Here is a 24,285-nt window from a genome sequence, read left to right as displayed (position 1 = left end):
GAGCGTTTCACTTCGTCAATTAGACGAGGGAAACATATATGGACAGACCCTCGACCCCGCGAATTTGAGAGAGGTCTACTCATACATACACTTCATATACCACAATGCAACACAACATTTCAAGTGATCAAGGGCTTAGGGCGCTCCATTTAAACTCATTGTAAGGGTTCCACCAGTAGTGGGCACTCAAGTAAGCAATGACGTACGAGTCCGTGAGATGGAGGGAATTTAGCGAACAAAGGGCAAAAAAAAATGAATTGGAACGCAGCCCAAGTCTTTCAGCAGGTGGGTGTTAAAACCCGCAGCGACTCAACTCCTTGCTGAGTTAATGGCTCTACCAAACCAAAGTCAACTTACAACACGTTTGAAATTATCAGAGGAAGTCAGTGGTGTCAGCTCTCATTGTCTTGGCAGTGACCAATAAAGAACTGACAAGATCCTGCCCTGCTGCTCATCCAATTTTTTTCTACAAGGACAAATACTGCACACACTGATTTTTATAAATGATAATCGTGTAACCAAAAGTGGTGACAGAATAGTCTGTTTAGTGAATTTAAATAATTTTCACAATAAAGCTGTACATGAACATATACTTACTACAGCATGCAGGATAAACACACATTTATTCAATGGGTTTTGAGAAAGAGTTTTTGTCTCTGAAATCCTCCATAAACACTTAGAAGTTGGAGGGCTACCATCTTGCTGTCAGGCCAGGATTGGGTTCACCCTCAATGCACCAATGCACACCTCGCTAGGTTTAATGAACTAAGTGACCAAACTGCTGACACGCTGTCAAGCCATGGCACATGAGTGAACCTCCTGATTGTCAAGGTGATCCACAGTAAACTCAAGCACAAACCTGGTCCACAAGCTTGACAGCATCACAGCAAACTGACAAAAAGACAAAGCTTTTAAACAACAAAAAAATGCACTTTAGAGTAAATACTGTATATAGAACTTGTGAAAAGATTGTGAAGATGCCACTGCATTCTCATGTAACAGACTTTTTTGCGATGCTGTTTAAGCCCTCTTAAATATATGTTGTTATCTGGCCAATAAAATGTAATTGGAGCTAATTATACTGCTGATTAGCCTAATTAAAGCTTAGCTTATCCACTTAAGGATTAGGGGCTGAAGTAAGCCTTACACTGATTATAATGTGAGTGTGTTAAGAAATCATAACTGTACAATTCCCTGGCCTGCCCATGAGCCAGAGTCCACATTAAGTCACATGACTGCAAAGCTGCCAGAGGCTAGAAAGGAAACCTGTAGGTGACGGGAAGATTAAATAGACTCATCCTATGCAACCTATTCACAGATTCAGAGTCGGTAGTCGTTACTACCACAGGGAATCGTAAAAACACATTTTGCATTGCAGTATTTGTGCAGCTAAATAACATTATACGTTCATTTAAACCTGAACATTTCTGAACCGTTTACTGTATGTTTTTAATGAAATATCTTTTCTATGATGTCCACTTGGTGTGCAATCATGTCCCTCTGGACTGTAAGGAAGATGTTTGTGTACTGTATCATGTTTTATTGGTTGGGTCTGCACTCCTCTTGTCATGTATGAATTCACAAAGGAGATCATTAGCTGGGACACAGAGACAAATGCTGGTTTGAATTCTGTGGACCACTGAATCTGAATTGTTGTTGAATGCTGTCTCCTGTTTACCACTTTAAAAGAGTGAAGTCAGTCAACCTTCAATGGAAGTAGCCAAATGTTGCATTTTATCAATAAGCTTTTCTAATGGTCCACAAACATTTTCTCATGTTTGGGTCCAAATAACAAAATTCCCTTTACATCACATTGGATTTCAGAAAACTACAGTCAACTTGCTGGAGAGCTTTCCATGTGAATGCAAGCTGGGGTTGGAATGTCGGAAAATTCAATCTTGGTATCAAGACCCTAGCACCAATTCCGAAACACGTGTGATGAACAGACATCAGGGGCATCATGTATAAAACTTTCCGTAGATTTTATCCTAAAAGTGTTGCGTACACACAAAAGCTAGATTTATATTATACAAAAAATATTATACAAAAGTTTTGAGATTTATAAAACCATGCGTACGCTAGAACCTGCACAAAACTCTATCCCCGTCTCCTTCCCGAAATAACCATATACAGAGCTTACAACGCTTAGATTTACAATGCATAACATCATCTGCATATCATTATCAATATTCCAATCCACATGATACCATGTTTAACAATACAAGACAATTCGAAAATATGAGACAGACTATAAAAGCCATTTATGCCGTCACATTACATAGCTAAAAATCATTAAGTATCCTTGTCATGTTTTAATAATTAAATCAAAATTTGTATAAAAGAAAGTTTAAAAGAAAGTTTTGAGAGAAGAGTTATTTCCTTCGAGTTCTGTCCTTCAAATACAGAGGTATTTTTCATAATATTGGAAAGAACACGAAAGGGGTTATCATTAGGCTACTGAATGTCTACACATGACACTAACAGCACACCTGCGTGCAGCAGAGGTTGTACAGTACTGTGACATTGGACCTATTCAAACCACTCAATGACCAAGCGAGTCCTTCAGTGTCTGTCATTATACCGTCTATGTTGCTAAACCATCTGCTTATTCAAGAGCGCATCATTGATCATTATTTGCACAAAAATATTTTAGTTTAGTTCTGCTATTTAGAACACAATTTAAATTATCACGCGCCAAGCAATCCTTGCTGTAGTTAAAACATTAAAACACAGCATGCCACAGGGAGAGTGTTCAGCAGCAAATCCACTACAAATATTTATATTTAAATTCATATTTAAAAAAAATGTACTTCTAGAAAATAATTTTATGTAATTTCAGTGCAATAACTCCATTAATGAGAGTGGCATATTTAATCTAAATTAAGCATAAGGGGAAACTGTGATTAAGGGTTGAAATTAAAGGCAGTTGGACTTGACAATGTTCCTTACAACCAAAGAACCAGTGGTCCTGGACATTGACATTTGGGGTTGACACCGGGTTTCCTGACCTTTATATGTACCTGATTTTGAATACATAAAAAAATACATAAAGCAAAGCCTCTGAACGCTTTTTCTGCTAGACAACACTTTAAATACAATATGGGTCTAAATCTGGATGGTCACTTGTATCATTGTTATATATCGTCATATTGCCCATCCCTAAAACGTGTTCAATCACTAGTGTCTAAGCCATCATATACATAACATTATGACTTTATGTAAAGCTGCTTGGAAACAATGTGTATTGTGAAGGGCTAATAAATTTGACTTGACATCTGGTCGTACTTCGAGATTACATACAAGTGATGAGGACATCAATAGATATTCTAGTTGTTTCAATATATTTTGTAGAATTTTTATAAATTATCTGGATAACAGTAAGCTGTTACCGTCAGGAAGATTATACAGAGTTCCTCACTGTAAACTGAATCAATTTAAGAACTCTTTTGTGATCCTATATTTATCTAAACTTGCTTTGTCCTCCTTTGTAGAACACTCATCACATCCCTTTTTTTTTTTATAAACACTGACAAAAAAAACGTTACAGTTACGGAGACTATCAGTAAATATTTTTTAAGGTAAATATTTAATTGATGTGTTGTCAATCCCATAATAACCTACGGTATAATTGTACCCCAAAATTCAACATACACTATATACCCAAAAGTACCCATCCAAATCAGGTGTTCCAATCACTTCCATGGCCACCGGTGTATAAAATCAGGCACCTAGGCATGCAGACTGCTTCTACAAACATTTGTGAAAGAATGGGTCGCTCTCAGGAGCTCAGTGAATTCAAACCTGATAGGTTGCCATCTGTGCAATAAGTCCATTCATGAAATTTCCTTACTACTAAATATTCTATGGTTGTCACAAGTGTGTAGTGCAGCAGAGAAGAGAAGTTTCGGGGCTTCCACAAAGATGGATTTTATTTACAAAGCTGATCACGGAACACAACACAAACGTAAGCATAACATTAATAACGGACAAGGAGTCCAGGGAGTGAGTTCAATATAAAGGGAGTGCTAATGACAAAGACCAGGTGCAGGATATCTGGGGAGAGTGGGAGAGATGATGAGGAAGTGAGTTCAGGTGTGAGACATGGAGGATCCTGGGAAATGGAGTCCGGGACAGGCGTGGATTGTAACAATGGTCAACTGTTAGTGGTATTATAACAAAGTGGAAGCAATTGGGAACAACAGCAACTCAGCCACGAAGCTGTAGGCCACGTAAAATCACAGAGCGGGGTCAGCACATGCTGAGGCTCACAGTGTGCAGAAGTCAACAACTTTCTGCGGAGTCAATAGCTACAGACCTCCAAACTTCATGTGGCCTTCAGATTAGCTCAAGAACAGTGTAGGGAGCTTCATGGAATGGATTTCCATGGCTGAGCAACTGCATCTAAGCATCACCAAGTGCAATGCAAAACGTTGGATGCAGTGGTGTAAAGCATGCCGCGACTGGACTCTAGAGCAGTGGAGATGTGTTCTCTGGAGTGACGAATCACGCTTCTCTGTCTGGGCTGTCTGTGGGGTTGTTTTTCAGGGGTTGGGCATGGCCTCTTAGTTCCAGTCAAAGGAACTCTTAAGGCTTCAGCATTCCAAAACATTTTGGACAATTTCATACTCCCAACTTTGTGGGAAGAGATTGAGGATAGCCCCTTCCTGTTCCAACATGACTTCGCACCAGTGCACAAAGCAAGGTCCATAAAGACATGGGCGAGTTTGGTGTGGAGGAACTTGACTGGCCTGCACCCCAACCCAATAGAACACTTTTTGGACGAATTAGAGCGGAGCCTGCCAGCCAGGACAGGTCAAAAAATAACATAAACACACTCCTAAACCTTGTGGAAAGCCATCCCAGAAAAGTTGATGTTATAACTGCAAAGGGTGGGCCAACTCCATATTAAGAATGGGATGTCATTAAAGTTTGAGTGCATATAAAGGCAGGTGTCCCAAAACTTTTGGCAATAGAGTGTTTCTTACAACAGGGAACTGCAAATACACATTTCACTGCCTGGACTCCAGTTGTTTCTGCAAATTGCAGTGATCAATTTGCTTCTCTTTTCTGTAGCTTTCGGCAGTCTGTAAAAGCTCAAATTTCTTGTTGAATCTATTTGTACAGTCAATCGCAAAGCTCTTTCCCATTTTTGCCACTCAGTCTTTTTGCCACTCAGGAGGTGACTCCCGCCTACTGTGACATCATGTGCATACTCTATAAAAGCACAGAATCTGGGAAACGTGTAGCAGCATGGGTGAACAAAATCACGTAATGCCAGAAAACAACTTTACAGAAATCTTTGAGAATCTCTGTGTGAAAAACCTACCATTGCGCTGTGCCTTTAGTGAATATTGGATGAATATTGGATTATTGTGCCATTTCAGTTACCACAGCTTCAGGGGAGATCAAATGCTGTTTATTTGTGGCATCCCATTATGTGTGCTGTAGAATTCGTATTTTGTAGCATATGTTCAGTTGTATCTGCCTGAGGGCACAGTGACCTGTGTTCTGAGGAGCAAGATGACCACCACTGGTTTAATGTTCTCTCTAAGACTGATGGCCTCTGAGTTACACTGTTGCCTCCACAGTGATATGAAAGAAGACATGGAAAGTTTTTAGTGCCTTTTGAAAAACTCTGGCATAGTCAAGCTACCACAGGAGGAACGAATTGGACAAGCTAAACAACTCAAAGGCTAAACTGTATCACTTCTTATGAATATTCAGTGACAATGGAATCTTCTTCCTCATACTGTGCTTGCAGTCTAAAATGTGGGATAAAATTACGTTCCACATTTACATAGAGCATTTCTAGTTTCTAGTATACTCTTACCATGAACTCATGTTCAATACACACACACTGCGACTTCCTTCTTCTTCAAAGTTCTGACCTCACATATCCATTTTTGTTGTTTTCACCTTTCCCTTCTGTTGTTTTTATTGGCATCTCCAAGCAAATTGGAATATGGTCTAATGTTCCATACCATAGTAGACACTACAGTGATTCTTCTCAGAAAAGCATATGGACCAACTGCTAGCATTATTGGGTGGCACTCTAAACATGCTCCATTTACTCAGATCTGGAAAAAGCTACTGAAACCTGCACTCTAGCATTGGCATTATAAGCTAGTTGGGCTGTGGCTATGGCTGGACCTGGACTGAAGATGTGAGAAGCTTTGATGTGGGAGACAGGGAGAACTCCTGGACTGCTTTAACTAAAGCTTCACAAAGACATGCTGGATGAAAGCTACAAAGACACAATGCTAACATACCAATATGCTCTTAACATTTAATGTAGCCTTACAGTAAGATCTGAAAGATGAGCGTACATCTTGCAAATAAGTATAGAATTGTGTGATGGACACTTTGTTAGGTTGAATATTTGATGAAGGTCCTTTGGCCAACAAAAGAAAGAGTTGTGCAGCAATGGCTACATATTTTTTTTTTTTATGTGTTTTTTTTTTTCTTAACGTCAAAAAAGCAGCTGAAATTTTCATAGGCTCGTAAAAGAGGCCCGAAGCACTGGGGTGGAACAGAATGGCGTTTACATGTGAAAACATGAACACAGGACTTGCTCAGATGACACCACTGAAAGGAGAAATCACATAGGGTGTCATCAGCCAGGCTACTGTACTAACCAACCCTTCCATTAGCGAGTTATAACCAGAAACAGACACTACTGGCTCACTTCAGCAGTAAATAAAGCTGAGGAGAGAGGAAAGTGACTCTGCCACTCAAGATGCTTTGTGTTACATTGTAAAATTATTAGGTCTCTGGAAGCATCTAATTATGAGTATTTATGACAGGGTGCTCTAGTCTGTAATAACAGCTTGGTTTGCGAGTGGCACACTTTATGTCTCACTTCCACTTCTTTCTTTGTGTCTCTGATCTGTTATTGAAGTGTATTTGAGCATATTCAAGAGAAACCGGAAAACCCAGGTATTACAGTACAAATCTATATATACATATTATTATTGTTAAAACCTTCAGACACCCTTTACCCTTTGGTGTTTCATTTGTTTTTTCAGTACATAAAGGTTTAATAATACACATCAGTAAACCCTTTACAATAAGCAGTCTTTACATACACCATAAATGTTACTAAAGCATAGTTCAGTGTCCTAATCTCTGCGTTCAGAGCTACTAAATAGAATGGTTTCTTTCATAACTTTCCTCAGACATCAGCCACAGGCCGACTTAATCCGACTTAACCAAGGACAAACATACAGGCAGGAGAGCATTTCTGCAGACCTCCTTCATCTCTATTTGACATGTGCTGACTCTCTGCTCCATTAGGACATGAATAAAGCCTTCCATACAGAGACAGAGAGAAAGCTCCAGATTTGAGGTATACTGTATGTTCACAGGAAGGGTACACTGACTAATCCATACTCATCCCTGCTTCTGCCCCTGAGACACAACATGCTTTATTAGTCTGCTGCCCCTCACCTGAGGCACAACCAAGAGAGATATTTGACCAAAACCACACACCCAATAAGAGAATATCGATTAGCAGACTTCGCTTCACTATAGAACACAGTTATATATCGTTGAAGAAATTAAAAAACTGTCTCATAGCGAGAAACATTTTGAGGATTTTCACTAGTGCCAGAGCTGTTCGTTTGTTTCTGGTGGTGTTGGGTTACTGGCGTGTAGCAAAGGAGAAAGAAAGAGAGGGCCCAGAGAAAAGACCTAATAAAGAAAAATGACTTTTATTGCATTTATCCCCAAGGATTTCCAGGTAAGATATTAGTATCTACTGTAGTTTCGAAATGCAAGAAATTATTTGGAAACCAAGACTCGTTTAACCAAACATTAACATAGATGGATACTCATGGTGTTTTATCATTGGATGAATAGCAGATTAAAGCTTGTATTGAGCAATAGCTTGTACGCAATATAAATATAATAAAACTAAAGACTTTTCGGAGATATGAAGGATGCAATACTACTCAAGATTGACATGAGATTGACTGAAACTGAGTGTTTCAGCCCCCTTAAATGTCAAATGGCAGTAAATGGCATCCCAAAATTTGAAGCCCACCAAAGTGTTCCATCCATTATAAAAGTAATCCACATGGCTCCGGGGGGTTAATAAAGCCCTTCTGAAGCGAATCGATGGATTTTTGTAAGAAAAATATCCATATTTAACAAGTTACAGAATAATGTAAAATTTCTTGCTTCCGGCAGACCGCCTTCCTTATTCAACTTACAGAAGCGTAATTGACGCGACAAAACGTCAGATGTATAAGCGTTTTGAACTGCGAGAGGCATTACACTTTCTTCGCAAGTTGAATACGGAAGGAGGCCCGCCGGAAGCTAAATATTTTACTTTATAAAGTTTTAAATATTGATATTTTTCTTACAAAAACTAACGCCCTAGAGCCGTGTGGATTACTTTTATAATGGATGGATACACTTTTTTGGGCTGCCATTCACTGCCATTATAATGCTTGGATTAGTCGAGGACATTTTTTAATATAACTACGATTGTATTCATCAGAAAGAAGAATGTCATATACACATAGGATGGCTTGAGGGTGTGTGAATTATGGGATAGTTTACATTTTTGGTTGAACTATCCCTTTAAGCTTTAAGGTGAGAAAACTAACAAGTGTCCCAATTAGTCAGTGAGCACAGATTTTAGTGATATTAAAGCAGTATTAAGTACTAGGCAACTGTAACTTTTTGGCCATGGTGAGGTACATTGCGATTTACTTTTTTGTTTGTTTGTTTTGTTTTTTACAATTCAGAATAAGAGAGAAACGTGTGTGTACAAGTTCCTCCTGTGAGAGCAAACATCACCCTTTCCTCTAGACACCTATTAAAAACTGAATTCCTGCACTAACTGTTTGTGTTATCAGTAAACTTCTCCAGCGGAGTTGTCGTCTGGCCAGACCCCTCTTCTCCCTCCCTGTGTCGTCCTCACCCCTGGTCTTCAGTGCTATCAACATGTGGCACATGTCCTTGACACACTCAACAAACTCTATCCACGGCTCATTTCCCTCACCTCTCTCTCTCTCTCTCTTTTAATATGAGGTTGCCTGGTAAAGAAAGCAGGAATCTAATAACGGTGACAGTGGGGCTGTTTTGTTATAGTTCCCTCAATCTCAGACAGGGAGGCTATACGTACATTAATGAAATGGATAGAAAGAAACAACATGGAACAAAAACATTATAATATAACTTTATAAAAAAAATTAAAGAAATAAACAGACAGTATGTGCTAAGAGACTTGAGAATTAGAGTTAATGTGAGAGTCAGTGTGCTTTATTATTTAAAGTTTAACTGTGTGTTCATGTGTGTGTGTGTGTGTGTGTGTGTGTGTGTGTGTGTGTGTGTGTGTGTGTGTGTGTGTGTGTGTGTGTGTGTGTGTGTGTGTGTGTGTGTGTGTGTGTGTGTGTGTGTGTGTGTGTGTGTGTGTGTGTGTGTGTGTGTGTGTGTGTGTGTGTGTGTGTGTGTGTGTGTGTGTGTGTGTGTGTGTGTGTGTGAACATGTTTGGCTCCTCTCATTCCACAGATGCTGAGAGGAATTTTGCACAGGCTTCTCTGATAAATGTTAAGGTCATAGAAAGAGAGAGCGAGAGAGACGGAGAGCGACTGATGAGACTGATGGCAAAGGGAGGACGGGACGCATGTCTCGTCTTGTGCATCGCTGCTGTGACTGCATTAGTGGAATGCTACAGTCACATGAAAGAGCTCTCTTAGACGCGGCATTTCTGTCTGCTCAAAAGCTGCACTGTCCCCCTCTCTGCACACTTACGCACAGATAAACACACCGAAAGACACACATACTTGAATACAATTATTTATCATTAACACATCACCAATTGAAAGTATATATATGAACTCAAAGCATAGAACATTAATGCACTTTTAGAGTAAGTAGTTTGTAACAATTAATATGTAATAATGTTTCCCAACCTCTCTGTAAACAATCTTCTAAAAATTATTAAAACACTAGAAAAAAGGAATAATAAGGTCTTCCGAAACACGATTGAAAAAATATGACATTTTAACAACTTCAACATCAACAATAATGAGAAAAACAGACAAACTAAATATTTTGCTTACTTTCCAAACAAAAATGTATAATAATAATTTTCTTTTTAACATACAGTATAGCTCGGCTTCATACATTCACTTGCTCATGTGCTGCTGTGTAGTTCTGGAGGATTTATTTAAGACCTACCACTTATCTTGTCATATCTGATTTCTTTCAGCGATCTAGTCCAAGCTCAGTCAGAAGTGACACTTTTTAATCAAACCTTTCCTTGGACCTCACAGGATTGCTAAACAGGTTTATCCCTGTTCTTTTTTATTAAGAGACAAATGCACTACTGGAAATCCCATTGTATCCAGCACATTCTGTACGACACAATGTGAAACATCTTATACTGTAGTACCTCCCTATCAACTATAAAAAATAAATCACCCACAATAATCATACACCTCCCCACTGAGTACTTTAGTCACTTCAAGCTTCTGTTTTGTGCTAGCTTGTAGATCCACAACATCCCCAGCCCAGCTTGGTTCTCTCCACAAATAGAAGTGAATTATTGTCTTAGTTCTTTAAGAGAGCAGAGGTTACCCTTAAACTATCATTTCCTCAGGTCATCAATCCAGTTCGAGCAGCTGACACACCAGAGTATTTCTGTTTTACCTCAACATTTACAGCTATTCCGCAACAAAATACCCTTGGCAATGAATCACAGAAATACAACCGAGTATACAAATACAAGTATTCTTGCTGTGGAAAAATAAAAAAATGCTATTTTAATAGAAAAAAGTGTGTATGTTGGACACTTTACCGATGATGGTGTGCCCTGTGTGCATACCAGCACAAAACCACAAAACCTAAAAAATTATCATTTATAGTTGAAATACCTGTATTTTATTTGAATCTTACATTTCTTAAAATGTATGTTTCCTGATAAATATGATTGTTAAAAAACACTTGATGTTTCTACAAAACAAAGAATTCAATACAAAATAAACAATGAAGCCTAATTATTGTAACATGTTCTTCAAATGATCTCTATTTTTCCAAATGATCCTAGTTTGTCAACCAAACGTATTAAAACATATATTTTTTCTTTTTCTTTAATTATCATTCTGGTCTCCCGATTAAATAACTGCTTGTGTTATTTAAGTTCCTAGTCTATTTCTTCAGTTCATTCATCCACACATTCACTTATTATGTCCATCACAAGAATCCACAGACAGCCAAAGGAGGAGAAAATGCCTCTTTTCTAACAGTAAATGCACAAAACTTCAAAAGCAATTAGAACCGTCTCTTCACATAGAAGAAACACTATTCTCTGCTGGGTTTCTCGCTGTTTTGCAGGTGTTATGACCAACCTGTCGTACCTACCCACCCCATCCATCCATAACAAACGGTCTCTCTATCAGCGTGGACATGGATGAGTTTCAGCAGTGCTTCATATTCCACTTTCCTCATTTACAGGCTCCACTAGTATAAGGCTATTCTTTTTTGACTTAAGACAATGAGCACAAATTATTATTATTATCAATCATTTTTTAAGTAGTCCTAGATTTCTACTTAGAAACTCTGACAATTTTACATGTGTCACCAACACAACTCACAGAGAGGTTCAAGAGAGCTGTGAGATCAAAAGCAGTGTGTGTGTGTTTGGTGAGTAGGCAGAGGGTCAGAGAACACAGGGCTAAGTGGACCTGCTCTTCATTAAGACAATGTCTCCGGGGGACGTCACTAGGGCTACCTGTCCATGCGCTTATTGAACCGTCTAACCATCATCTACCCTCTTACTCTGCCAGGGCCCCTGGAGAATCACACCAGCACAGCTGACAAGTTCAGCCTTAGACTGTGCCTGCAACATGAAAGCACCTCTTCATTTTACCACCTCCTTCCCTCTTTCTTGCACACCCTCTCATTTCTCCTATACTCCTGCCCTGAACCCATGGTCTTTTTTTTTTTTAAGAAAAAAGGAGATGGAACTGAGTAAGACAAAGGGAAAGAGAGCGAGGAGGATAGAGATAGAGAAAGGGGACATAACTGCGTTTGACTCTTGACATGGAGCAGATGAAATGTTAAGTGTCCAAAAAAGTCCGGGGAGCCGTGCAGATAAAAGTCATCAAATGACACTCTTGGAATGCAAATTGGCATTCTTGACTGCAGCACTTGAACAACTGTGCCCCATCACAGACAGCCGCTGAGATTAGGACAAAAAAAAATAATAATAATCATTTAAAGCGTCGGTCTCATAAATCCTTAAGTAGAGTAACGGGGAGATTTTTTCCCTTGTCTCGGAGTTCTCTGAGAATGAAACTACCTCAGTGTTCACCTGCCCTTGTAAATCACTTTTCAGAAAAGCGAAAGCAATAAACATTATGATGAAAAGAAGCATGACAGAAAAGATTGTAATTGTCACCAACAGGTTGCACAGAAATCTGAAAATTATATTTTAAAATGAATTCATTTAGTTGCATTTGTGTATTTCACAGATGATTAATGTACGAAAATGCATTCAAAATAAATCTGGATGATTGCTGCCATTTAAAACTAGATTGTTTAAAATCATTAAAAGCATTTTTCAAATTTGAAAGCTGAATCGTTTTTTTTATCTTGAAATTCATAAACATTTGGGTGAAGTTATTTGATTTTATTTCATGGATAACTCAAGATGTTTTTAACATATTTTTTAAAAGGATATTAAGGAGAGTCTTTCAACATACAATTCTATATTACATTAGTTTTAAATTCTGTTATTGTATGTTATATATTTTATATGTATCCATTAGCCTATAGTTGTAGTTGAGTTAAAAATACAGATGATAGCCTATAACAGAGCCATTAAGGCTTTGATTTTTTTTTCTATATATGTATTTTTGTTTTCTATAGTGTGTGTGAGTGTGTGTTTTTAAGTATAAAGGGGAAAATGTATTAAAAAAAAACAATCCCCAGGTAAAGCAGTTTATTTTTTAACTTGCTTGTTAAAGCAAGCGTGTAAACATGCTCAAGGCGTTAGATTTTCTGATTAAACTACTTGACCAACACTTTCGATAAACTTCAGAGACAGTATACCGCTTAACAGATTTAAGTTCATTTGTTTGTATCAACGTTTCATGACATTTGTAACTATTTAAGTGTAGCCTACGTGTAGTGATCGTAATGAGCGCTATACTGTACAGTACTGTTTGTTAATGTCATTAATGAGAGTTATTGTAAAGTGTTCATTTGTTGATCGGACATACTCACCATTTCTTCATATTGTGTGAATGGCAGAATGAAGTTCAGTCAGATCTCGCCCTCATGTGGGGGGACTCTCTCCTCTTCCCTCTTCTCTTCTTTACGCAAATCTCTCTAAACTCACTCAAAACTTTATGTTTGTCCCCTCAGTTTTAAACCGCTAATAATATCTGGAACAACAAGAACAACAGTCCTCTATCGTTTAGAAAACATTGATTTAAAAAAAAAACGGAGTCAATTCTGCGCTCTCGTCATTCGCATGTACCGGGTCTCAATAGAGCGAAAGAAGCACGTTGGCTGAAATATAAGCTGTTTCGGTGGATCCAGAAGCCCAGCGCTGGTTCCGCTGTTCCAGATCCGCTCGTATAAGACACTCCACCGGGACTGAAGCGGGACAGAAACGGGACTAAAGTGGGTGGGTAGTTTGAAGCAGCGGGGTAAATCTCTGGCTGTCCGGGAAGAGAAAACTGACTGTCTACTCACTCCCGGCTATTTCTTCTGCATAGTCAGCTCTCTGACTGCTGCATTACATCCAAAGGAACATGGTGATATATTTTACTCTAGTGTAGTTGCTTGCGCATTATCTTCTAGTAGCTATAGTTGATAATACATTATCATGTTGTAATTGTTGATGATTATCTTTTAGTATGGTTGGTAGTTTATATATTCTAGTAGGCTATGATCAGTAGCCTAATACACTATCTTCAAGTGAAGAGTAGCTATTTGCTAATATTAAGTTATGTTATTGGCTATATTATGTTCAGGTATAGGCTACTTAGGAGTTTGTTTTTATCTTATAGGCTAGTGGTCATGTTCTAGTATTGTTGGTGTAAAGACTGAAAGACTAACAGTTATGTTATGTTATGATAAGAGCTCTGTGTAACAAAACCCTTAAAAAATCCTGCAGACACTGAAAATGTTTTCTTTCTTTTTTTTCTTTTCTTTTTTTTTACATTTCTACACAGGCTCTGAAATTTTAAAATAAAATATTTAAAATGAATGACTGAAAACAGAATAAGAGGCCTAATAATAATAATAATAATAATCTTGAATGTAATGTCAAATTTAATTTTAATAGCCTATAACGGAAACCAACAGCTATTAAGGGGTGTTCATAATAGTCATAATAATAAGCCTATTTTATGAAATAGTAACAGAGCTAGTGTTTTTTATTGCTGTGTGAATCAATGATATTGAATGTATTAGAGTCAGATTTGTGTCCTCGTTTTCAATACTTCCTTAATGTAGCCTACATCAGGCCCAGTTTTAATTTCACTTAAAGGCGAGTACCCCTAAAATACGCACACACACAAATCACTAAGATAATTTGCTTTAGAGATGTTACTTTGAGGACACTGATTTCCTATATATCTCCCAAACTTGTGTCCCCAGACTGTCTGAACAGAGCGCTTATAAATGTTTAATAATGGACTTGTTTCTTTTTTCCTTATAGTGCGCACAGAGCTTGAATCTCAAGAGTGAAAGCTGAGGAAAGTCAAATGACAGACTTCTCCTTTGGACCAATAGAATCCCCTAAATCCCAAGGCAGTCATTTTGATCAAGCTGAGTGCCTACAAGCCCCACTCACATGTTTGGTCAAGAGGTAAATAATAGATCAGGGATTAAACTTGTGTAGAATTCGTTCTAGGGTAACAAGCTACACACTCCCAGGATATGCATATTCATCTGATGTGCAAGGCCATGGCAGAGTAAATACCATATGCCCGGTAGTTAGAGAGCTTAAATCCCTAATTAAATGAGATATTACTGTACATTGCTCCCTGATATTAAACAACAGAATGGAGAAGATAGACCTTTAAAGAATTATGAGTAATGGATAAGCTATTATACAAATTAGTATAATTCTGCTTTTGATGTTTGATGCAACTTCTAGCTTGTACAGTAGATGTGCCATTAAATTGTTTTGAAATCGATTTTCTTGCATCATTTTCATCTTTTGTTAATCTGCATGAAATAAGCTCAATGTAGTCAATTAAACGTCCCCATCAAGTGGCAAGCCATCCTCTAAGTGCAATGAACAAGTGGCGTCCAAGGATTATGAACTCAGCAGCTTGACTCTTTTATTTGCTCAAGAAAAACATGACATTAAAGCAGCTTCCTTTCTGAAATCAGCTGCGAAAAGCCACCTGTGGGACCTGAATATAAGTATTGGTTTATGTCAGACCCCTTCCAGTTGTCTAATTACTCAAAGGGCAGTTGATGATGAGCTATTGAACCTTCTACTGGTTTTGGTCCTTTGGGATGGCCATCAGCTGTCATAGACTGTGCGTCTGTTCAATAAATGCCACACGTAGTTCCTGTTTGTGGGCACTGAGGAAAATGTCAAGCTGATGGTGTCGCTTGACTTATGGAAGGAGGCCATGGACAGTTCGCTCTAACTTCGCCATCCAGCCTCAATAAGGACGTCATTTTTTACCATTGATCTCTTGTCTTGTGTAAACTTTCCCTAAACATCCTAGCTGGAACATCGATTCACGGTAGAAGGAAACAAAGTACATATTTGTTAGCCATACACTTGATGCCATATACTTTCAAATGATAATGGCCATGGACACCTCTTTGCACACATTCATAAGCATAAACAAAAACAAAGGAGTGAAAAGGTTCTCTGTGTTTGCCAGGGGCTCACATTATTTGAGCAGCATGATCCTCTCAGGGGAAATCTGATACAGCCTGTAGGGGAATCACTTCACTCCTTTTTCCCACAATTCAACAGAGACACATGGGGCAAGCATTGCTCCCTCCACCCCACTGGCTCCCCTTCCCCCCCATCGCCCACAGGAAGAGAGCCCTCTTATCAATCCCCTCATTATCCGAACCCACTGCCTGCTGAAGACAGTTAGAAGGTCATCAGATGGAGCCAGAGACTCATGCACGGGGGACAAATGCTCAACAGTGGAGCTTGTCCTGGGATGCAGAGCATTCTGTGGGAGCTCCGGGTGTGTTGCACGCAAGCGGATGGGCGCGTGATGACAGGTTTGCCGGTGGGGAAGTGGAGAGATGCAGCTTTGTTGGTTGCAAGACATGGAAGCCACAGAATAAATGACTGAGTGTCACTGCTATGGATTTTGCAAAGGCCTTAGGGTCACTGCAGTTGCATTACAGCCAATTATATTTGTAGAGTTTAGGACCCACTTTGACTACAATGGACTAACATTTAAAATAATCAATAGTGTCAATGCACCTATTGTGTACATACATGTTTTACATTGGCTACTAATATTTAAAAAAATGTATTTCTATAGTCACATCTATACCCTATACTTAACCCAACCATACCACGAAACCTAGTCCTAACTTTTATTGTATCCCACATTAATAGCAGCAAATGTGTTTTGCAAATCAAAATTAACAGTATTGTACGTAGCTTTTTTTTTTACACAAAGTAGACACCTAGTATAAAGCGGGACTAGACTTTATTATTATTATTATTATTATTATTATCATCATAAAGTCTTCTTTTGTCATTAACACTTGGTTTATTCACATCCTAATTATTTACATATTTAATTACTCCAAACTTTTAAAGAACTTACATGCATAACGTAACTTGGTTACATTTCAGGACAAAACAATGGACGTGGGAAGATGGATAGGATAAAATTCTATTTCCCTTTTAAAAACCAATATCCTGGGGCACATAAACTGTCAGAATCAAGTTTAAAGCATCTACACTATCGCAACTGGATTTGCACACCCACATGTTCCTCCTCAGGGAAATTATGTTGTGCTCCTCTTTAAAATGTCTCTCATTTCCATGTTCCAAAGTGACACTGCCAGGTTTGCAGCCAGCATGTCGACAAAGCGAGCGTCTTGTATGTTTTTAGAACAGTATAAACTGCGACGTTCTTTTCTTCCTTTCTTTATCAAAGGTAAACGCTCAGCAGATGACAGTCCTCCTACCTCGGATTGCAGGCGGAGAACCGGGGCTTTCCCAATCCTCTGTGGTGAGATACTTCCCGTGCTCTGCCTACTCAGCCCACCAAGGGATTGTCAATGCTTCCTGATTTTTTTTTTCTGCATGGTGATTCGGTGTGAATACATCTCTGTTTCTCAGTGACATGGAGAAGGAGGAACAGATGAGTTAAATGGAATCATTTTATTTTACATCACATAAAAAAAAAACTTTAAAAAAAAACTGGCAACATCAAAGACAATAGCGAGCATCTGTATTTGTCAATGCTTAAAATCACACATTCCTGCTATTTGAGGTTTAGATTAAAGAAAGAAAAATCTAAATACAAAGCCAAGAACAACCAGTGAAGAGCAAAATAAATACTAAACACTAAATACACAAAATAAAAAATAAAATAAAATGTAAAAATAAGCAATTGAAAACTAAATGATATAGCCTAGTAACAGTAAAAACAGGATTTAGCTGGATTTTAAAACCGTCAATAAAAGACTCATGAATGAAGTGGTCTGACAAAGTTCATAACTTTAAGGTAAAAAATTATTTGAATGCGTTGTACAGTATAAATTAGGATCACTCAAGGATATTTTGTTTTTATTACAGGCTAATTATTTGTATTCTCTATTTATATTCTCTTCCATTTTTTATTTTATTTAGATAACTGGAAAAATGACTACATTTATACTTGAACAACATGTGCATGGTTGTCTGTTGATCTGAACTTTTACAGGCCTTGGGGGTTGTAAATGGAGCATGTTACATTTGTGACGTTTGGCCGCTGTTGGAGGCTGTTGAACGGAAACTGATATTAGTGCCAGAGAGTGCATGTAAAATCACATTCGGAATGGATGACTGGTAACTATCAGCAGTAAACAAAGGGCTTTGTTGAGCAAGAAAGAAAAAGTTGATTCAAAAGTGCCATGTGTCTGCACTCCTAAAAGGGGCAGATGTTGTAAATTACCAGCCAGTCTACTGCCTCTGAAATCGCAGCTCAAATGAGCATCCTAATGAGAGGCACTGTTTGCGGGTCAAAGAAAAGCCTAATCACGCTAAGTCAATTGACTTCTTCTGGAGCAAGAGAGCATGCAAGCTCCAAAGCAGATGACCTGCTGTCTGTTGCACTGCTGCAACCTCCTTTATAACTGTCTAATCTTGTTTCTGTGGTTTTAATCATCTAGCCTTTATGATATGACTCCAATGAGGACAGGCACAGTTGTTTATACTCCATTATACAACCATTATGCAATGAAAAAATTTAATAATAGATGCGCCTTAATAAAATCAGAATGATACGAGAGTACAATCTAAATGATCATTTATATTGTGTGAACAAGATAAACAACCCTGGTAGACTCTTTAGGAGCTTTTATTTAAATAGGCACATTGAGAAATAGGTATTTGACTTGAAATCAAGAGAAACAGTGCTGCGCACCTGGAGTAATTGAGCATTATGAGTGATATTATTTGGTAATATCCAAGAGGTATAGGCCGAATTATCATTTTACCGACTTTAAACATGTTACCATTTGTGGGAATTCATCAATGTATACATAATGTAAATATAATAACCATATTATTTTGCAAAAATGATAGTTTTTGCAAAATAAAATGGTTATTTATTTGTACTAGGCCTACAGTAAAACTTGATATAAACCAACAATTTGAAAGAAAGACGTAGCCTAAAGAAAGAAATACAACAGCTTGTTACACCTCATATGAATTCATTGGGATTTACTGTTGTAACAATTGCTGTAGTAACTGTTGTTATTATATGGAAACTATTTTGTAGTTTTTTTTAATAGCCTAGTTTTTTGATAATTTTTGTACACCAATAGGTCTTGTCTGTGAATGTTAACAGCATCAAATATAAGAATAGCTAAATAATTTAGTATATGTTCCGTGTATCATACTGATAGCATGCAAAAGGTTAATGTTACATTCATATGAAGAATGCATTGACAGTAAAATAAGAATGTCCATAGAGACCGGCAAACCGTAAAGTGTTCCGGGCTGTCGTGAAGTGTGGTAAACGGCTCTGTGTCAAACACGGAACTGGCTGGCGGCATCATTTGAAACAGTCCAGGCGTTTGGTAGTATTTTCACTTTAATGAGGTCTGTTTTCTCTTTTCCCATTTTAACCTTCTAATGAATACATGCTGTCAGAAGCGATCCGAATGGTGTTTAAATACTATTGCAGATCTTCGCTTTACATAAACTGTAACTTAAGTTCAGCAGTATCCAAGGACGCTCTGCAGGTCAGACACAACACACTTTATTTAATCGAGCAGTTGTTTTGGTTCAGTGAGCTGGTTTAGTATCTTATTAAACATTTGAATGCATAGTATCTGTTGTTGGTTATATGATTTAAATGTTTTAGTGTCTTTTAATTCGAATTGCTGTATTAAGTGTCTGTTTAATGTGGTTTGACACAGTATAAGTTAGATGGAGAATTTGATTAATTCACAGATTCAGATTAACTTGTTGCTCATTCGCACGATATTTATATTTTATATCTATCTATCTATCTATCTATCTATCTATCTATCTATCTATCTATCTATCTATCTATGACAATGATATGAATGAAACCTTTTATGTTAGGAGCTCGATGGACTCAAAAGATAGTGAACGTGTTTTGCTCCTTGAGGAAGAGGTGAAGAGTTTGTCTGAGGAACTCGCTCAATGCCAGGTATATTAAACCTTTTATTTGTCAAATTAATCTTTCATTTGTCTATTTTTCTCTGGCTTTAGGTTCGATGGTTTTTAACAATGTTTTCCAACTACTGCAACAATATTGTAATATTCAAATATTCAAAGATAACACATCAGAAGCCTGTATAGCCCTTGCATTTGTTGTGCAATTGCACTGCTAAAATGATCAGACTTCCATCTGATATGCCCTCAGTGTATTGAACATTACATTCATTTGACTTAAGCATCCTGCATATTGTTAAAGCCCCACCAGGTGGTGCTTAAAAACAAATACCTGCATTGTCAATAGTGTCTCAAACTTGTAATCATTAAGTTAAGTGACACATGTTACTAATATATCTGCATTTTTGAGCACATCTTGCTCGTAGACATCCTTACCACTGATTTTAGTAACTACTAATAGAGAATAGCTGTCAGTTACTCAGTGGGTAGCCTTTACTTACTAAAAAACAATATAAGACTTACTCAAACCTACAATAGGTTTACATCATCAGTGGATGTCAACTGAATCTGTCTTTTTTTCACTTGCCTGCGGTTCAAAATTGATTTTTCTCCATTTCACTTCTAATGACAAGCATGTATGTATAAAGAATCACATATCATTTATGTAAAAGGCGCAGTGCCCATCCATCGACTGCCATTAACTGCAAAATGTTTCTAGTGGACCTGAGAATTATCAGGGAGGCAGTTTTACTTTATTAATATTTGTATAAATAGCAACATTCAATGAGTGCACTCATCCAGTGGGCATTCATGGTCTGCTGTATAAGATAAATAATTCATCAATACGACTGCCTTTCAACATTTCAAACACCTTCCATGCCATGAGAAACTCCCTGTAATGCGTGGGAGTTGCTCAATCTTCTGATGTAGTGAGCTTAAGTGCTTGTGAAGAGACCACCTATTTGATGGAGGACTTTTCTTAATTTGTCATTAAACACAATGAAGACTAGGAATAGTGAGATCTCTATTTCTATTCATTTCGCAGTCTCTCTCTCGCTTGCACACGCTACTTTGTATGTTTAGCCTATGGTCTATCAAGGTCTGCCTGCACCATTTAGTAAATAATTAATTAGACACTTTTGAATAGGGTTTAAAATTCATGTACTAATTGGACACCAGCAGATTCTGTAGGGATTTATGACTTTAATCTTATAATGATGTGGACATAATTTAACAGATAATTTTATATTAAGTTGATCTGGTATAATTCAGTTTTTTTTATTAATGTCAGAAAATGTAGTTTTTAGATGTCTCTCATTAAATGTAATGTAGCTTAAAAATCTTTGAAAGCCATTTTTTTCCCGAAGACACTTTGAATTGTAAGTGTGTTTCTTGCATGTCTCTCTGCCACCACTTTATTCTTTAGGCAACTGAGTTCAGATTCAATTTTGTTTTTTGCTTTTTCCTTCTGTTCAGTCTTTTCTCTATGAATAGGATTACTCTGATTTAATTCCTCTCTGTATTATTTGTTAGAACAGAAATGTTTCATGCTTTTTAATGTTCTGCTTCAGTCCACTCTATGATATAATTTACTGTTACCGGTTTTTTTTTTTTTTTTTTTTTTTGAAGAAGAAGAACAAGAATATGATGGTTAGACAACATGACTTTTGGTGGAGTTTTTCATCTATATATTTTTTTCAAATATATTAATAAGCAACAACACACACACACACCAAAAATTATTCAGGCACCAGATAAAACAAATTTATGGTGATGTTAAAATTTATTATTTAAATGTAACAGATAACAGCTGATTGGTTGATTGTAATCCATTACATACCTTTCTATCAAAGTTATCTGACATTATCAAGATTCATTTGTTCTGACACAGTTTATTTTGTCATATTGTATTACCATTTTCTAAACTATAGTGAATAAACTTTGATAATGTGAGAAAATGTTGATGGTGTCTGAATACATTTTGGTTTGACTGTATGTGTGTGTGTATGTGTGTGTATATATACACTCACCTAAAGGATTATTAGGAACATCTGTTCAATTTCTCATTAATGCAATTATCTAATCAACCAATCACATGGCAGTTGCTTCAATGCATTTAGGGGTGTGGTCCTGGTCAAGACAGTCTCCTGAACTCCAAACTGAATGTCAGAATGGGAAAGAAAGGTGATTTAAGTAGGGCTGTAATCTCCCAGTCGATTAGTCGATTATTGGTCGATGCGTTCTGGCTCGACCAAAATTTTGATTGGTCGATTTTTTTCAGCGTTCATTTCATTAGTTTTTGCCGCGTTCATTTCATCAGTTTTGCTGCGCCGCGTTCATTTAATCAGGTGGAAAGCACTAATTGCTAATGGGGGTGTTTTCAGAGCACCCCTGTTTCACAGGCATCAGTCTGCCTTCAGAACACCCCCATTGTTTTCACTTCTTTTGGATTGGCCCAACCAACTGGCGAAGAGAAGTCTCTCGCCGGTCCTTTGTTTTTCATTCCCCGCTGGCTCAAACGCACACCCATAGCGGTAAACTTGAGGAACGCCCATCAACATACACATGAGGGGAAGCGTCACAACACCACGCTTCACCCCTGTTTCACAGGTATGAGTCTGCCTTCAGAACACCCCCATTGTTTTCACTTTTGGATTAGCCCAACCCACTGGAGAAGAGAGACAGATTGAAGAAGGCTAGTTTTCTGTAACTTATATTATTTATTTAATTGTGAGAGTGCTTTTTTCTGCTCTTGATCTGGCTTGTTTAATAAATATTCCTTTTTTATTAAAGTGGACGTGCCTTTTGTGTTTAAGAGTAAAAGCTTTAAGTTAATAGTCTATTCGTGTCTCAGCCGAGAAGCTGAGCTCAGCTGAGCTCCTAACGTTCGAGCTGCACAGAGCGGCTGAAATTATACTGTCTGTCAGTTATTATAATACATATGACAAAAACAATTGTCTAAATTATGTTGCATATTCCTCAAAAGTTCTTGTGATGATATCTAGTTGACAATAGTACTATATTTTGGGAAGTCATAGGCTATGATATTGCGCAGGTGCACTTGATGCGACGCTGTCAGAGCCGACAGACTCGTGTGTCAGACTCACTTCAGTCCAAAATAATCAGCTCAAAAACGATTTAATATACTGCAAATAGCCTACTAGTTTTTTATGTTTATTTATAATTAATTTATGCAGACAACAAGGCTACCAAGTACAGCGCACAGTGCGCAGCTAATTAATTTAACTTTTTTTTTCCTAACGTCATTTTTAGTCGATTTTTAGTCGAAAATTTCAGGACTTCAGTCGACCAAGATTTTCTTTGGTTGATTACAGCCCTAGATTTAAGTAATTTTGAGCGTGGCATGGTTGTTGGTGCCAGACGGGCCGGTCTGAGTATTTCACAATCTGTTCAGTTACTGGGATTTTCACCCACAACCATTTCTTGGGTTTACAAAGAATGGTGTGAAAAGGGAAAAACATCCAGTATGCGGCAGTCCTGTGGGCTAAAATGCCTTGTTGATGCTAGAGGTCAGTGGACAATGGGCCGACTGATTCAAGCTGATAGAAGAGCAACTTTGACTGAAATAACCACTCGTTACAACCGAGGTATGCAGCAAAGCATTTGTGAAGCAACAACACACACAACCTTGAGGCGGATGGGCTACAACAGCAGAAGACCCCACCGGGTACCACTCATCTCCACTACAAATAGGAAAAAGAGGCTACAATTTACACAAGCTCACCAAAATTGGACAGTTGAAGACTGGAAAAATGTTGCCTGGTCTGATGAGTCTGGATTTCTGTTGAGACATTCAGATGGTAGAGTGAGAATTTGGCGTAAACAGAATGAGAACATGGATCCATCATGCCTTGTTACCACTGTGCAGGCTGGTGGTGGTGGTGTAATGGTGTGGGGGATGTTTTCTTGGCACACTTACCTGAGCATTGTTTCTGACCATGTCCATCCCTTTATGACCACCATGTACCCATCCTCTGATGGCTACTTCCAGCAGGATAATGCACCATGTCACAAAGCTCGAATCATTTCAAATTGGTTTCTTGAACATGACAATGAGTTCACTGTACTAAAATGGCCCCCACAATCACCAGATCTCAACCCAATAGAGCATCTTTGGGATGTGGTGGAACGGGAGCTTTGTGCCCTGGATGTGCATCCCACAAATCTCCATCAACTGCAAGATGCTATCCTATCAATATGGGCCAACATTTCTAAAGAATACTTTCAGCACCTTGTTGAATCAATGCCACGTAGAATTAAGGCAGTTCTGAAGGCGAAAGGGGGTCAAACACAGTATTAGTATGGTGTTCCTAATAATCCTTTAGGCGAGTGTGTGTGTGTATATATGTATGTGTAATATATATATATATATATATTTATTATATTATATTATATTATATTAGTATAAACTTTATGAGGACTAAAAATTATATCAAACTACATATTGT

General features: G+C 37.9%; 2 protein-coding genes across 8 annotated transcripts in view; one reads left to right on the top strand and one right to left on the bottom strand.

The window, feature by feature from the left end:
* The window catches only part of bnc2 (basonuclin zinc finger protein 2), a gene marked incomplete at its 3' end in the record, with an annotated part of 224,847 nt that extends 211,097 nt beyond the window's left edge, over positions 1 to 13,750 (bottom strand). For 2 of the 6 annotated variants that reach the window (XM_079813043.1, XM_079813044.1), the window contains exon 1: positions 13,237 to 13,706. In XM_079813043.1, the coding sequence (XP_079669169.1) occupies positions 13,237 to 13,239 (3 nt within the window). In that variant the 5' untranslated portion in view covers positions 13,240 to 13,706. Of the gene's footprint in view, positions 1 to 13,236 lie in introns of all 6 variants that reach the window. The other 4 variants (XM_079813042.1, XM_079813041.1, XM_079813040.1 and 1 more) reach the window with 4 other exon arrangements.
* A 5,442-nt stretch (positions 13,751 to 19,192) lies between these two features.
* cntln (centlein, centrosomal protein) overlaps positions 19,193 to 24,285 on the top strand; it is a 151,911-nt gene continuing 146,818 nt past the window's right edge. Inside the window, exons 1-2 of one of the 2 annotated variants that reach the window (XM_079811926.1) lie at positions 19,193 to 19,416; positions 19,763 to 19,850. In XM_079811926.1, coding sequence (XP_079668052.1) covers positions 19,770 to 19,850 — 81 coding nt within the window. In that variant the 5' untranslated portion in view covers positions 19,193 to 19,416; positions 19,763 to 19,769. The remainder of the gene's footprint in view (positions 19,417 to 19,762; positions 19,851 to 24,285) is intronic. The other variant, XM_079811925.1, reaches the window with a different exon arrangement.

Source organism: Gobio gobio, assembly GCF_949357685.1.
Source record: "Gobio gobio genome assembly, chromosome: 3".
In the NCBI taxonomy this organism is placed as follows: domain Eukaryota; kingdom Metazoa; phylum Chordata; class Actinopteri; order Cypriniformes; family Gobionidae; genus Gobio; species Gobio gobio.
Note: the sequence above shows the minus strand (reverse complement) of the source record. Positions and strands in the feature narration are given on the sequence as shown.